Source organism: Peromyscus californicus, unplaced genomic scaffold, assembly GCF_007827085.1.
Source record: "Peromyscus californicus insignis strain IS unplaced genomic scaffold, ASM782708v3 Scaffold_9__1_contigs__length_137607984, whole genome shotgun sequence".
In the NCBI taxonomy this organism is placed as follows: domain Eukaryota; kingdom Metazoa; phylum Chordata; class Mammalia; order Rodentia; family Cricetidae; genus Peromyscus; species Peromyscus californicus.
In genome coordinates this window covers 86,640,093-86,654,628 of record NW_026294617.1, presented here as the reverse complement: position 1 = coordinate 86,654,628, position 14,536 = coordinate 86,640,093, and the positions used below count along the sequence as shown (strand labels likewise).

Genomic DNA, 14,536 nt, shown 5'->3' with positions numbered 1-14,536 from the left:
AAGGCTCAGAACTACCACTCTCCCAGAGAATCTCTCAGCCTCATCATAGCACCTGGTGAGAGCAGATGAAAGCCAGTGGGAAGGAATGGATCTGGCCCGTGTGCCTCCAAAAGGCCAAATGCAACTAGAGAGAATTAAAACAATCTGCTTGAGTAGATTAGCTATTTTAACACCAATTCTCGGGCCTCAGAAGTGAACTTCGCTTGGCCGCTGGCAGATGACTGATAGCATCATACTTAACTTTCAGACTTGACTGTGCAATTTGGCCCAGTGTGAATGTTGTGTTTGGTCGGGCCTATGGAAATGGGAGAGGATTCCTGCTGGCATGCTCTGAGTTCTAGCTCAGTGACTTACAGGTTGTGTGACCTTGGACACGCTAGCCATTTCATCCCATGGACAGTCAACGTTACAATGGAGAAAACAGTCTCTGCTCTGTTTGCCTCCTAGGGAGCTGTGAAGCTCAAATGAGGTGGGCGTTGGAAACTCCCGAAAGCTACACAAATGGCCGGGGCCATCGGGTTCACGGCTAGAGTCCCTTCTGCCTCATTACCAAATCTCTACTGAATATGCATACTGTGGATTTTATTTAACCCTTGTTCTTGTAACAAGACCCTTTGAAAGTATCATTTTTAGAACTGAACTCACCATACATTTAGTTGGCCTACTTATCCCCCAGCAACAGGATATTTATCTCTGAGACAAGGAAACAACTAAAACCATGAAGAAAAGGAGACCCAGAGAGATAGTAACCCTGGGCACAAAATAATCCCCATCCTGATGGTCTTTGGTGAAACTGACATTTAAATCCAAAGCCATAAATTCTGATAAAATATTAAGCTTCAGAAGCCGGGTGTGGTGGTGCACATCTGTAAATCTCAACATTTGAGGGTGAAGGCAAGAAGATCTGGGAATTCATGGATATCCTTGACTATGTAGAGAATCCAAGGCTAGGGTCGGTCACCAGATGGCTCAGTAAAAGCACCTGCTGCCAAGCTGACAACCTGAGTTCAATCCCTGGGACCCTGTGCTGCATAGTTTCACGTCAGCTTGACACACGCTAAAGTCCTCGGAGAGGAGGGAACCTCAATTAAGAAAATGCCTCCATAAGATCAGGCTGTAAACAAACCTGTAAGGCATTTTCTTGATTAGTGACTGAGGAGAGGGTTCAGCCCATTACGAGTGGTGCCACCCCTGGGCTGGTGGTCCTGGGTTCTATAAGAAAGCAGGCTGAATAAGCCACGGGGAACAAATCAGTAAGCAGCTCCCCTCCATGACTTCAGCATCAGCTCCTGTCTCCAGGTTCCTGCCCTGTTTGAGTTCCTGTCCTGACTTCCTTCGATGATGAACACTGATATGGAAATGGAAGCCAAATAAACCCTTTCCTCCACCAGCTGCTTGGGTCATGGTGCTTTATTACACTAATAGTAACCCTAACTAAGACGGACCCATATGGTGGGAGAATAGAACTTGAGTTTTCCGAGTTGTCTTCTGGCCTCCACATGTACACCACATCACATGCACCCACTCACACATGAACACACATGACAAATCAGTGTAATTTTTAAAAAAAGGGAGTTCAGGGCTGATGGGTCAGCAGTTAAGAGCCCTTACTGCTCTTTTCGAGGACCCAGGTTCAATTCCCAGACTCGCAACCATCTGTAAGGCCAGTTCCGGAGGACCTGATGATGCCTTCTGGACTCTGTGGGTATGAGGCATGTGCGTGGTGAACAGACAGACAAGCGGAGCTCTCATATACACAAAAATAAAATAAAAAATACGCACAGTTCCAGACTCAACCTGGGCTGTGTGAGACCCTGTCACAAACAAACAAATAAACAAACCAAACATTAAGGCCACAATATGCCGATCTTCCGTTCTGCATCTTCTTCCGGAAGGTGAAAATGTCAAGTTCAGGTTGCCGCCCAAGTCACACTGGTCCAGCTTGGACTTGTTTGTGCTGGGCTGACAAAATGTATTTGGCAAATATTTACAAGGGAGGAAAAGAAAAACATAGTCTACAATAGTTCTTTCTTCCTACTAAGTTTCTGGAGTCCCAGAATTGGAAACACCGCGCTCACCATGTTTCAGCAAACCTGAGATCCTGCTGCTTCTGAGAAGACACACCGTTTTTCAAACCTAGCACCTGAGAAAAAGTTGCAGTCAGTTCAAATATGGCACAGTGCTTCTTTACCGTCTCAGCACTTCGGTCTTATAGATGTTAAGTGGAAAGGTTACGTGTCTTAGGACAGCTAACACAGACTATGCTTTTTACAAAAGTAAACTTGGATAGGCTAGCTCAGCAGACTTCAGCCTGTCTGGTGGTCAGCCTCAGCTCCTGGCGATCATGCGTGCTGTAGGGTCCTGCTTTTGTGTGGCTGGAAAGGGGGGACATTCATCCTGCTTTGCTTATACGCGATAAGCGTGGACCGTGAAACACTCGGCAGAACAAAAGGGATCAGGACCGTGAAACACTTCTCCGAAAAAAAGCCATCCGTTGGCCGTTTGATGGGCGGCCTGAAGGACTAGAAATACCGAGGTGCTTGCCTCATCAGCTGTGTCCCCTTGCTCGAGTAGTGCTTCCTGGTGTTTCGCTACATGCTTGATTTGCGGGCGATGCTGCCGGTATTGGACTGTTCTGCTCCAGGGGAAGCTGCTGGACAGCGAGTGGCCTAGCACGGGGAAATGCGTACAGGTGTGCGTGAAGGCAGCACCTCCCCTGCTGGGCTAAAGATGACGTTTCTATGATGCGATGGGAGTTTTCAGAGTCCTTTTGTGCAGAAGGAGAGCTGGGAATAAAACTCTGTGTGACAATCGCTTATGTGTGTGTGTGTGTGTGTGTGTGTGTGTGTGTGTGTGTGTGCGCGCGCGCCAGCCTTTCCATTTAGAATGTCCTTGTTCTTGAATTCTACTGCTTGGACAAGAAAAACTCCTATTTTTAGTTGCTATTGTTGTTTGTTTTGGGTTTGGGGACAGCCTTACGTACCCTGGGCTGACCTTGGACTTCTACTCCTCAAACTGAGCGCTGTGAGCGTGCTGTACAAGCACTCGACCAGCTGAGCTGCATGGCTAACCTTAGTCTATCCTTAGTCACCCCATTCCTCCCCTCCAGGGGACATGATGTGTGCACAACAGCAAAGAGAATCACATACACGCACCAATGTACTTCTGAGGGGCTGGACCACAGCCAGGTCGAGGGGGAAAATGATTGAAATTAATGTAGTTCTCCTAGGGGCCTTGGAATCTTTGGGTGCCAGGGTCCTTGGGCCGTCACTATAACGAAGGGTGCCAGTAGCCCTCATGCTGGGCAGGAAACTGTCAATGTTTCGTCACTGACGATGAACCCTCTGCCTTCCGCTCTTTCCCTTGCAGTCAGAGTACCATTATGAGTACACGGCGTGTGATAGTACCGGTTCCAGGTGGAGGGTCGCCGTGCCGCACACCCCAGGCCTGTGCACCAGCCTCCCCGACCCCGTCAAGGGCACCGAGTGCTGTAAGCAGCCTTCCTGTCCCAGGGGCTCCCTGATACTTAGGCCTGACCTCGAACCCAAGCCTCTAGCCACACAAGCCAGGCTCTTCCTGCCGGGATAGACGCCAGATCTGTCCTCCAGTTAGTTCCACCCCCAACCCTTCTGGAATGTGGTGCAGAAATCTTATTTAGCCACGTGTGGTGGCAAAGGCCTTTAAGTCTAGTTCTTGGGAGGTAGAGGCAGGTGGATTCTTGTGAGTGAGAGGCCAGCCTGGTCTACAGAGTGAGCTTAGGACAGCCAGGACTATAGAGAGAGACCTTGTCTCAAAAACCTAAAAACAAAAGCAAGCAAGCAAAATAAATGTTATTTAATAGATTCAAACTGAGTATCTGAGTTTGCTTTATTTTTTAATTCAGATCCGATGAGTACAATATAAACAATTCTAGATGTCTGCCACTCAGTGTGCCTTTTTTCTTTTTCTGCCTGTCTGTGCATTTCTCTGTGATTTGCACCTACCTGCCTCAGCAGTGTTGAGGCAATATTGCAATTTGCTTTTGTTTGTGAAAAGAGAAGCTGAAGAAAATGAACTTGCGCAAGTCCAGGCTCTTTAAATGCACTGAGCATCAGTTCAGGGAGTAAAACTCTTGGAATGTGACCGGAAGGGCAGTGGCTGCGGCTCCCACCCCCCTCTATGACTCAGCCTTTACAGCTTTCTAGCTCCCCTGTGCCCTGTTCTCGTAGGAATGCAAAGGGAATAACAATAAATATCCGGACTAGAGTGGAGGGATCATTGAATGAGTTCAAAGGAGACTAAAACCAGACATTCAAATTCCAACCTCAGTTTAGCACAGTGTCTGGTCCGCCCTCCCTCCCTCTCTCCCTCCCTCCCTCCCTCCCTCCTTCCCTCCTTCCCTCCCTCCCTCCCTTCCTTCCTCCCTCCCTCCCTTCCTTCCTCCCTCCCTCCCTCCCTCCATCCTCCCTCCTCTCTCCCTCCCTCCCCCCTCCTCCCTCCCTCCGACCCTCCCTTCCTTCCTTCTTTCTTTCCAGGGTCTCATATAAATGAGGCTGGCCTTGAACTTCCCACCTTCTCTTCCCAAATGGTAGGATTACTGGCAAGTCACCACCTTGTCTGACTTTATAATCCTTTCTTCTTTTTGAAAATATCAGCTTTATTGAGACACAACTACTTTTGCTGGGTTGTTTTATTTTTCTCAGTTGAGAAAGGATTCCTGTGTAGCCTTGGCTGGCCTAGACCTTGCTGTATGGACAAGGCTGATCTTGAACTTACAACAATTCCCCCTCTGCCTCCAAAGATGCCACTTCTTCTTCTTTTTTTTTTTTTTTCTTTTTCTGATTTTTGATGGATAAAGCTGTGGAAATCTGCTATAATACCTTCAAGATGCCACTTCTTACAGACCGTAAATCCCACCCCTTGTTAGGCAAATTTCAGGGATGCTAGAATCTTTGCAGCAACTCTTTTTTGTGGTTGTTTTCATGTTTTGTTTTTATGGGTTTGTTTGTTTGTTTGTTTTTTGAGACAGGGTTTCTCTGGCTGTCCTAGAACTAGAGATCCACCTACCTCTGCCTCCTGAGTGCTGGGATTAAAGGCATGTACCACCTCCGCCCAACTGTTTCCAGCAACTCTTCACCATTCACATTTTGGGGGCATTTAGAGACTGAAAAGAAAGTTCTCTCTGCAGTCTCCATGGCAACCACAGATCTGCCTTTTGTCTCTATGACTTTACTCTTGTGGTCATTCCATATAAATATCATCACACAAGACATTCCTTAGTCCTAAATTTTAGTGGTCCAGACCCCTAGATCCTGACCCTGAAGTCCTGGCATTAGATTGCCTCCAACCCCATCACCCCTCCAGAGACCACAGTGACCTCAGCACCCCTTCCCTGTCCCTCCCCTGCTTTCCAGCTTTCTCTTGCAATGCCGGAGAGTTTTTGGATATGAAGGACCAGTCCTGCAAGCCCTGCGCAGAGGGCCGCTACTCCCTTGGCACTGGCATCCGGTTTGATGAGTGGGATGAGTTGCCTCATGGTTTTGCCAGCCTCTCGGCCAACTTGGAAGTCGATGACAGCATCTCTGCGTCCACGGAGAACTGCACTTCGTGAGTCTGGGAGCCAGCGCACAAGTCTCCTGGGGAAGGGGCCGCAGGGCATCCTGGGCACTGTCTGTGATGTTCCTGAGGCAGGTGGGAGGAGAATACCACACTCCCTGGACGTGGGGGTGGGAGTGGAGACTCCTGGACGTGACTGCTCCCTTGACCCATTCTAACCTAGGCTTACCGCTGACTGGCAGACATCTGTGAGAGGGAAACACTTAAAGAAATAGAGGCAGGTACATAAGGGATGACAAGCATCTAATGGCCCAGCTGGGTTCAAACAAAATCCAATTGGATTTCCTCTGTGGAATTTTGAGTCAGCAAATAAACTTCATTAACCCCATTAGAACACAACGTACAAAGTGTTGGTCGTCTCGCTGGCTTTGGTGCCAAACGTCTAAAACTGGCTTTGCATGGCATGTTGTTGTGGGTTTGGAGGGGCTCACGAATGAGAGCTTCTAACCCCCTTGAGACCCTATGTCTTAGTTACTTTTCTATAGGTGTGAAGAGACGCGATGACCAAGGCAACTTATAAAAGAAAGCATTTAATGGGGAGCTTGCTTAGCATTTCAGAGGGTGAGTCCCTGCAGCAGGCAGGCAATGCATGGCCCTGGAGCTGCAGCTGAGATCTTACATGTAATCCACACCTCCCAGTCCTTCTCAAACAGTTCCACCACCTAGGGACCAAGGATTCACTTATATGAGTCTGAGGGGGCCAGTCTCCACCACATCCCAGTAACCAGGAAAATTCCCAGCTTGGGAGACCTTTGTCAGTCATTGAAAAAGCTCAGTGCCCCCTCCCCACGGGGGTGGAGGGCTAGACAACCAAATATTTATTCCAGGTGTGCCTTTCAGGGACCTGGCCCTGTGCTGGATGTTCTTTATAAAAGGTTTTTCTTGAATCTACACAGGAGCCCAGTGAAATTGGCATCGTGATTTCCATTGCAGACTGAAAAACTGGAGGCCCAGTGAGGTTAAGCATTCCATCTTAGTTTCCTAGCTCGAAACTGGTGAAACTGATACTCAGCCACAGTCCCAAGCTTTCTATTGCTCTGCACTGCCCCCTTCAAATCACATGATTATGTGACAGGTCGTGTCGGGCTCCAGGGAAGAAAACATCAGAATAGACAGTTACACAAAGCAATTCTGACAATAAGTATGAGAGGGGAAAAATATTCTTTTATACCAAAGCAAGCAAATGGACTAAAAGGACCAAAGAATTGCGTTACACTTGGATTTCTCATTTCGAAGTTAGTTTTTGCTGCTGGAGGTTGAACCTGGGGCCTTACCCATGCTAGTTCTCATTCCTACCTATCCTTAAATCTCTCAGAAGGACCAGTGTTTGAACCACACAGCAGACATTTAATCATCCAATTATATTTTATTTGTTTGTTTTTATTGAGAAAAGATCTCTCTAAAACCTAGCTGGCCTAGAACTCATTATGTAGACCAGGCTGGCCTAGAAACTCACCGTGATCCAGCTGCCTCTGCCCCCCTCCCAAGTGCTGGGATTAAAGGCATGCGCCACCATGCCCAGCCAATCATCCAATTTTAATATTACTTTAGAGTTCAAGTTTACATGTCACAATAACTTGGGAGGGGGCAGCTATAGAACTAGAGAAGATGCAAGTGAGAAATGGAGGGACTATGGGTTAAAACAGTCTGGCCCCCATCCTGTGTGAGCCCTAATATCAAATGTCATTTGACGTGGGACGAGATACAGATGATCAGTCTATCCACTCCATCACTTCTCAACCCAGGAAGAGGAAGGGTCCCACCTGTCTCTGGGGACTGCAGCGGGAGGGGTAGAAATCATTATCTCTCACTGTGGCAGGATGTGTGTAGATTAATAACAGCTTAGACCATCCTGGAGACTGGATCTTAAGGCATCCAGAAATGTCTTTGGGAGTGAGAGAGGATTTCTCTTCTGTAGAAATGGACACCTGGAGAGATTTCAAAAGTCAGTAATTGAGCTGATGCTACAAACACAGCTCTTTGGCTTTCCTGTGTGCAACCCCACTTACTTCCCACTGAGCTGGACCAGCATCCCCCCTGCCTGATCCACCTTGCACCCTCCCAACAGCTCTTGTGCTTCCCCTTCCTGCCTCCTCCAGGCCCTGTCCACCCAGCAGCCAGAATGACAAATACACATCCAAACACAATAGTTTCCTGCTCAGAACTCTGGGTTCTGAGGCCACCCGTTGCTCTTGGGATAAGATCCAGTAACTTCCCACAGCCCAAGGAGGCGACTGTTCGACTCTGCTCTCTGCCCGTTTTGTCTGCATCTCTTGAACATCTTCCTTGCTGTGGCCACACCAGCTGCAAGGGTGCTTTCCCCCTGGAACCTTTGAGTAGCTCTTCTGTGGGCCTTTTCCTAGCTGTCTTATTTGGCTCTTATGTCTCAGAGTAAAGGTCACTTCCTCAAAGAAACCGCCCCCGGACCAGGAGACTCCTAAAACAGACTCTGGTGTCACCTTGTCATTCTTGTCACCATGCTTAGCATGGTGTTCCTGTGTGATTAATTGTATTAGTTAAATTTCTGTTCCCTCAACTAGGAACAGAATTCAAGCCCTAAGCAGGAGAGGACCGAGTGTGTCTTGGTCTTTGCTGTGTCTCCAGCATCTAATATATCATTTGCCACAAACCTGACACAGAACTAATCACGGGGAAGAGGACAGACAAAAGGAACAGTCTCCATGTCTGTCAGGAACCCCAGAGTCATCCATGGCCTGGGCGTAGGTCACAGGACAAAGACACTGGAAACAATCGGCCGTCAGACAGAGGTCTCGAGAGGGAATCGGAGTAAAGAAGAAGTGTTCTAGTTCGATTTCTGTTGCTGTGATAAAATACCCTGACAAACAGCAACTTGTGTGGAGGCGGATGGTGTGTGGGACACATGTTAATTTCTACTCACAACTCCAGGTTACTGTCTATCACTGAGAAGCAAGGCGATAGGAACTTGAAACAGCTATTCTTATCATATTCACAGCCGAGAGCAGAGAGAAACAAACACAGACGTGCTTGCTTGCTTATGCTTAGCTTTCTGCCCTCTTACACAATGCAGGGTCCATGGCCTAGAGAATAGTGCAGCTCACGATGGTCTGCTCCTTCTACATCCCCCATAGACACGCCCTCGGATCAACCTGATCTGGATACTTCCTTATGAAGACTCACTTCCTGGAAGCTGGAGAGATGGCTCAGTGGTTAAGAGCACTTGACATTCTTACAAAGGACCTAGTTCAGTCACTAGCACCCACGTGATAGCTCACAACTGTCTGTCACCCCGTGAACCTGTGCCCTCTTCTGATTTCCATGGGCACTGCACACATGGTGTGCTAATACATGTGCAGGCAAAGCACTCACTCACATACAAACTTTTAACAAAGTCTTTTCCAGGTGATTCTATATTATGTTTGTCAAGTTGACTCTTTTTTTTTTTTTTTTTTTTTTTTTTTTTGGTTTTTCGAGACAGGGTTTCTCTGTGTAGCTTTGCGCCTTTCCTGGAACTCACTTGGTAGCCCAGGCTGGCCTCGAACTCACAGAGATCCGCCTGGCTCTGCCTCCCGAGTGCTGGGATTAAAGGCGTGCGCCACCATCACCCGGCAAGTTGACTCTTAAAACTAACCAGCACAGCATGGGATATGGTGTTGGGTATTAGTGGATGAGAAAGAACAGCAGGCCAAATAGTAACCATGAACAAGCTCACAGCTGACTGGCCCTTGGCTAATCTAACCTTAGTCCTCAATTTCCTCCTCTTAAAAAACGATGATAAAACTGGGTGTGGGGGTGCACACCTTTAATCACGGGTCTCAAGAGGCAGAGGCCAGTGGACCTCTGTGAGTTCAAGGGCTGACGGGTTTCCACAGTGAGTGCCAGGCAAACAGGGGTACACTGTGAGAATATCTTAAAAACAAACAATGGTGCTAAAAATAGTACTGTTCTTCTTGTTGTTGTTTTTCAAGACAAGTTTTCTCTGTGTAGTCCAGGCTGGCCTTGAACTCAGAGATCTACCTGCCTTTGCCTCCCAAGTTCTGGGATTAAAAGCGTGTACCGATCAGGCCTAGCTAATAGTACTGTTCTTAAAGAATGTAGTAATGATTAAATAAGAATGTACATGTAAAAGTTATACCCACGTATGGTTGTTTGAATAGGAATGGCCCACATAGACTCATGTGTTTGAATGCTTGGCCCATAGGGAGTGGCACTATTAGGAGGTGTGACCTAGTTGGAGTAGGTGTGTTCTTGTTGGAGGGAGTGTGTCACTGTGAGGAGGAACTTTGAGGTCTTACATACTGAAGCTGTGCCCAGTGTGGGACACAGTCTCCTTCTGCTGCCTGTGGATCAAGATGTAGAACTCTCAGCTCCTTCTCTAGCACCATGCTGACATTCTTCTTGCCATGATGAGAATGGACTAGGCCTCTGAAACAGTTCAATGTTTTCGTTTATAAGGGTTGCCATGGTCATAGTGTCTCTTCGCAGTAATAGAAACCTTAACTCAGACACCATGTGTGTGTTCTGACATATACCTCTGAACCCAGCACTTGGGGCGTTGGGGTGGGAGGATAGAGAGTTTCATGCTGGGGCTGCATAGTGTGGCCCTATCTTAAGAAAACAAAGGTGAGCCGGGCCGTGGTGGCGCACGCCTTTAATCCCAGCACTCGGGAGGCAGAGGCAGGCGTATCTCTGTGAGTTCGAGGCCAGCCTGGTCTCCAAAGCGAGTTCCAGGACAGGCGCAAAGCTACACAGAGAATCCCTGTCTCGAAAAAAAAAACAAAAAAAAAACAAAAAAACAACAACAACAACAAAAAAAAAAAACAAAGGTGAGCTGGAGAGATGGTTCAGTAGTTAAGAGCACTGGCTGCTCTTCCAGAGGACTGGGTTAGAGTCACAATGCCCACATGATGGCTCACAACCATCTGTAACTCTAGTTCTAGGGAATCCAGTGCCCTCTCTGACCTCTGCAGGCATGAGGCATTCATGTAGTGCACAGATATACATTCATACATAAAATAAATACATTTAAAGGAATTTTAAGATGACAGCAAAGGCTTAGAATGTGTAGCATAGTGGTAGGACATGTGCCAGCACATTCAAGGCCTTGGATCCAATTCCAGATCCCCAGCACCGATCAGGGATTGAGGAGAGGGATCTAGAGCAATGGCTCTGGCATTAGAAATCAAGGGCTGGGGATTTAGCACAGTGGTAGAGCCCTGGGTTCGATCCTCAGCTCTGGAAGAAAAAAAGAAAAGAAATCAATCAAATGTTGGTATTACTGACTATGAAGTGTCTTCACAGGGACAACACCAGCAAACACCAAAACTGTGATGCACTTTGCAAATGTAACCCCCTTACGGCATTCTTTTTAATTATTCATCAAACTTCAAGAGTTAATTATAGCTGATACCACGGAGTTTATTAGCATTAAATGTCTCTTTCAACACTGTTAAGTTAGCTGGGTCATTTTGGAAGAATTTGATTTGTTTCCATTTTGATTATAATACTGATTGTTGCTGAGCAGTTGTGGTGTACGTCTTTAATCCCAGCACTCAGGAGGCAGAGGCAGGTGGATCTCTGAGTTCAAGACCAGCCTGGTCTACAGAGTGAGTTCCAGGACAGCCAGGGCTACACAGAGAAACCCTGTCTCAAAAACAAACAAACAAACAAACAAACATGACAGTTGATTGTAAGACTATGTGGGTTGGGCAGACATGGGGAAACAAATGTAGTAGCTTAAGATTCTCTTAAACTGTGAAGCAGCTGGGAGTCTTGGGCTAGTCTCGGGCAAAACAGAAACTGCAGAATTGTCTCATTTGCCCTTTTCTCCCATTATTTGTTTGATCCCCTGAGGTCCCTGGGTGCCAGGGCCCAGAGCTGGAGACTGAGGGATACGTTATTCTGTGAGACATGGTTGGTTTCTGTCCTCTCAGAATCCACAGGCTAGCCAGGAGGACAGGTAGATGAAGAATTAAAGTATGGCTGGAAGAGGACACCAGATTGCAAGAAAGCTTCAGAAAACATGCACAGCTTCACCAGCAATCAAGGAAGAAAGATTTAAAGCCCAGCTCGACACTAAAACACTCCCCACCACGTCATAACATAAAGTCTTTAGTTCCAAGTCTGTAGAGGATGTGGAGGACAGGGAGCCTCTTGCACTGCCAGCTGGTGTAAATTGACACACTGTTTGGGGAACAAGGTGGCAGTAGCGGGCAAGGTGGCAGTAAAGCTGGTAGTTTGCACCCTATGAGCCAGCAACTGCCCCCGAGCACTCGGATCAGACGTGTCTAAGAACACAGAAACAAGAGTGTTTACAGCAGAGAGTGAACAGTAGTAAAAACAAAACAAAAAACCTAGAAGCACTCTGAATGTCCAGCAGCTGTAAATAGAGATGGTAAGTAAGTAAATAAATAATGAAGTAGAGTAAAGACTATTAGAGAGCAGATAAAAGGAAGGGCTAGGAGTGTATAGCTCAGCGAAAGAGCACAAATATAGCATAGATCAGACCCTGGGTCACACACACACACACACACACACACACACACACACACACACACACACCCCACAGAAAGAAGTGCTATATGCGGCCGGGCGGTGGTGGCGCACGCCTTTAATCCCAGCACTTGGGAGGCAGAGCCAGGCGGATCTCTGTGAGTTCAAGGCCAGCCTGGGCTACCAAGTGAGTCCCAGGAAAGGCGCAAAGCTGCACAGAGAAACCCTGTCTCAAAAAACCAAAAAAAAAAAAAAAACCAAAAAAAAAAAAAAAAGAAGTGCTATATGCATGAGTTTGGATGAATCCCACACCATTACATACAAACCTTCCCCCCGACTAAGCTTTGGAAAATAAAGTATGATACCATTTTCATGGCATTTAAAAACATGCCAAACACCACAAGGCAGTGTGTTGCTTAGAGATACAGACAAAGAACTTCATGAGAACGTTAAGTAGCAGATTCAAGTACACCATCCCTCTTGGTAGCTGGAGAGAGAAATGCTAGAAGAAAGGGGAGGAGCTGGCGAAGGCACATAGTGGCTTCTGCTGCGCTTGACTGCTTTGCTTTGCTTTCAATAATGTGTATTTAGTCTTTGACAATTTTATATGCGTAATGTATTTTGAAGACATTCATCACCCATGGCCACCCTTTAAACCCTTTCCACTCCCTTCGGAACTTCTCTTATTCCCAAACATGTGAGATAAATATTTATCTACCTCTGTCTCTATGAGACCCAGTTTAATTAGAGCTGTTTGCATGTGGCAAGCATGGACGTTATTTATAGATCAGAGGCGACTTACCGGAGGTTAGACCCATAAAGAAAAATGACCCCCTCCTATAACTCCTTAGCTAGGGGTGGAGCTTCATCTCCCTCACCCTCCTCCATGCTGGAATGTTGACTGGCTTGATCTTGAACAGGCAACCACAGCTACTATGAGTTTTGAGTACAATACTCATGCCATGTCCAAGAGACAGAATTTCACAGCATCCCTCCCCATCCTCTGGTTCTTACATTTTTTTTAACCTCCTCTTCCACAACGTTCCCCGCTCTTGGTAGAGAAAGTCGTATAGACGTTCCGCTGAACATTCAACCGTCACTTGCTCTCGGCACTTTGACCGGCTGCGAGTCTCTGAATTGACTCTTGCCCACTGCAAAAAGAAGCTTCTCTGACCAAGGTTGACAGCCCTAAATGGAACATCTATGTGACTTTCTATGTCACTGATGACTTTTCCCCCAACAACCTGCGTGGCAACCTTCCAACGCTATGAAAGCTACACTGTGTTGGATTTCTTAAACTATGCAGTAGATAGATGAATGTATGCTTATTTTATCTATGCATAGTTCTTAAGTGGTTGATAATATATTAAATTTTTAAGGTAGATTTGTAATTCTGGAAAGAAAACAGACAAAGCTCAAGGCGTTCTTGCAGAAGCAGATAAAGTCAAGGGACACTTTTATTTTTGGACAGGGTTATCACTATATCCCTGGTTGACCTGGAACTCACTCTGTAGACCAGGATGGCCTTGGACTCACAGAGATCCGCCTGTCTCTGAAGTACTGGGATTAAAGGTGTGCATGGCCATGCTTGACACAAGGATGACTTCTTAGCATTACGTAGCATTTATTTAATGATCACATCCTATCATAGTATTTATTTATTTATTATAAGACTGGAGGAAGAATCGACCAAAGAGAAGGAGGAAGAAGCTGGTTTGAGGGAGAGGCCAGACCCAGGGGAAGAGAAAGTTTGGCACAGGAACTGAGAGAAATTCCATAGGTCTGCCATAGAAAGTGTAGGCCTGGAAATGGGCGCTCTATCCTAAGAGCAACAGGGAATCTTCACGGTTTAGAGCACTGAAGTGATTCGGTCATGTTTTCCTTCTGGACGTTTCCAACCATAGTGTGGAGAGGGACTGGAGGGTGCAGGGCCAGACACAAAATAAAGGCTATTCGAGAGATCATGTGGTAGAGAACGAGGAGGAGCCACTGGGCCAGTGGATAGAGTGAGTCGGAACACACATGACAGGACTGACCATCTCTGGTTCTCCTGCCACCGGCTTCTGAGGAAAATGGTGTACTGTAGCATTGTAAGGTGGTGTTTCCGGAAAAACAAGTGGGGTTAGACTGGATGAACTTCCGAGTTCTCTGAGATATATTTGTTTATGGATCTTGACAACTTTGAGATTAAGCAGTTTTTTTCTTTTGTTTTTTTGTTGTTGGATTTTTTTTTTTTTCCGAGACAGGGTTTCTCTCTGTAGTTTTTGGTGCCTGTCCTGGAACTCACTCTGTAGACCACCAGGCTGGCCTCAAACTCACAGAGATCAGCCTGGCTCTGCCTCCCGAGTACTGGGATCAAAGGTGTGCGCCACCACCGCCCAGCAGGATTAAGCAGTTTTTAATTTGAACCCCAGACTTGTCACTTGGAGGCTTTGTGGGACTGGCCAAGGTACTCTCCAAGCCACAGTTT

The 14,536-nt window shown here is 46.8% G+C and overlaps 1 protein-coding gene across 5 annotated transcripts in view; it reads left to right on the top strand.

Moving 5' to 3' along the window:
- Elapor1 (endosome-lysosome associated apoptosis and autophagy regulator 1) overlaps nt 1–14,536 on the top strand; it is an 89,342-nt gene that overhangs the window by 37,049 nt on the left and 37,757 nt on the right. For 2 of the 5 annotated variants that reach the window (XM_052729994.1, XM_052729995.1), the window contains exons 2-3: nt 3,370–3,490; nt 5,394–5,586. The exons of the other annotated variants lie outside the window; for them this stretch is intronic. In XM_052729994.1, coding sequence (XP_052585954.1) covers nt 3,370–3,490; nt 5,394–5,586 — 314 coding nt within the window. The remainder of the gene's footprint in view (nt 1–3,369; nt 3,491–5,393; nt 5,587–14,536) is intronic. 5 annotated transcript variants of the gene reach the window in all.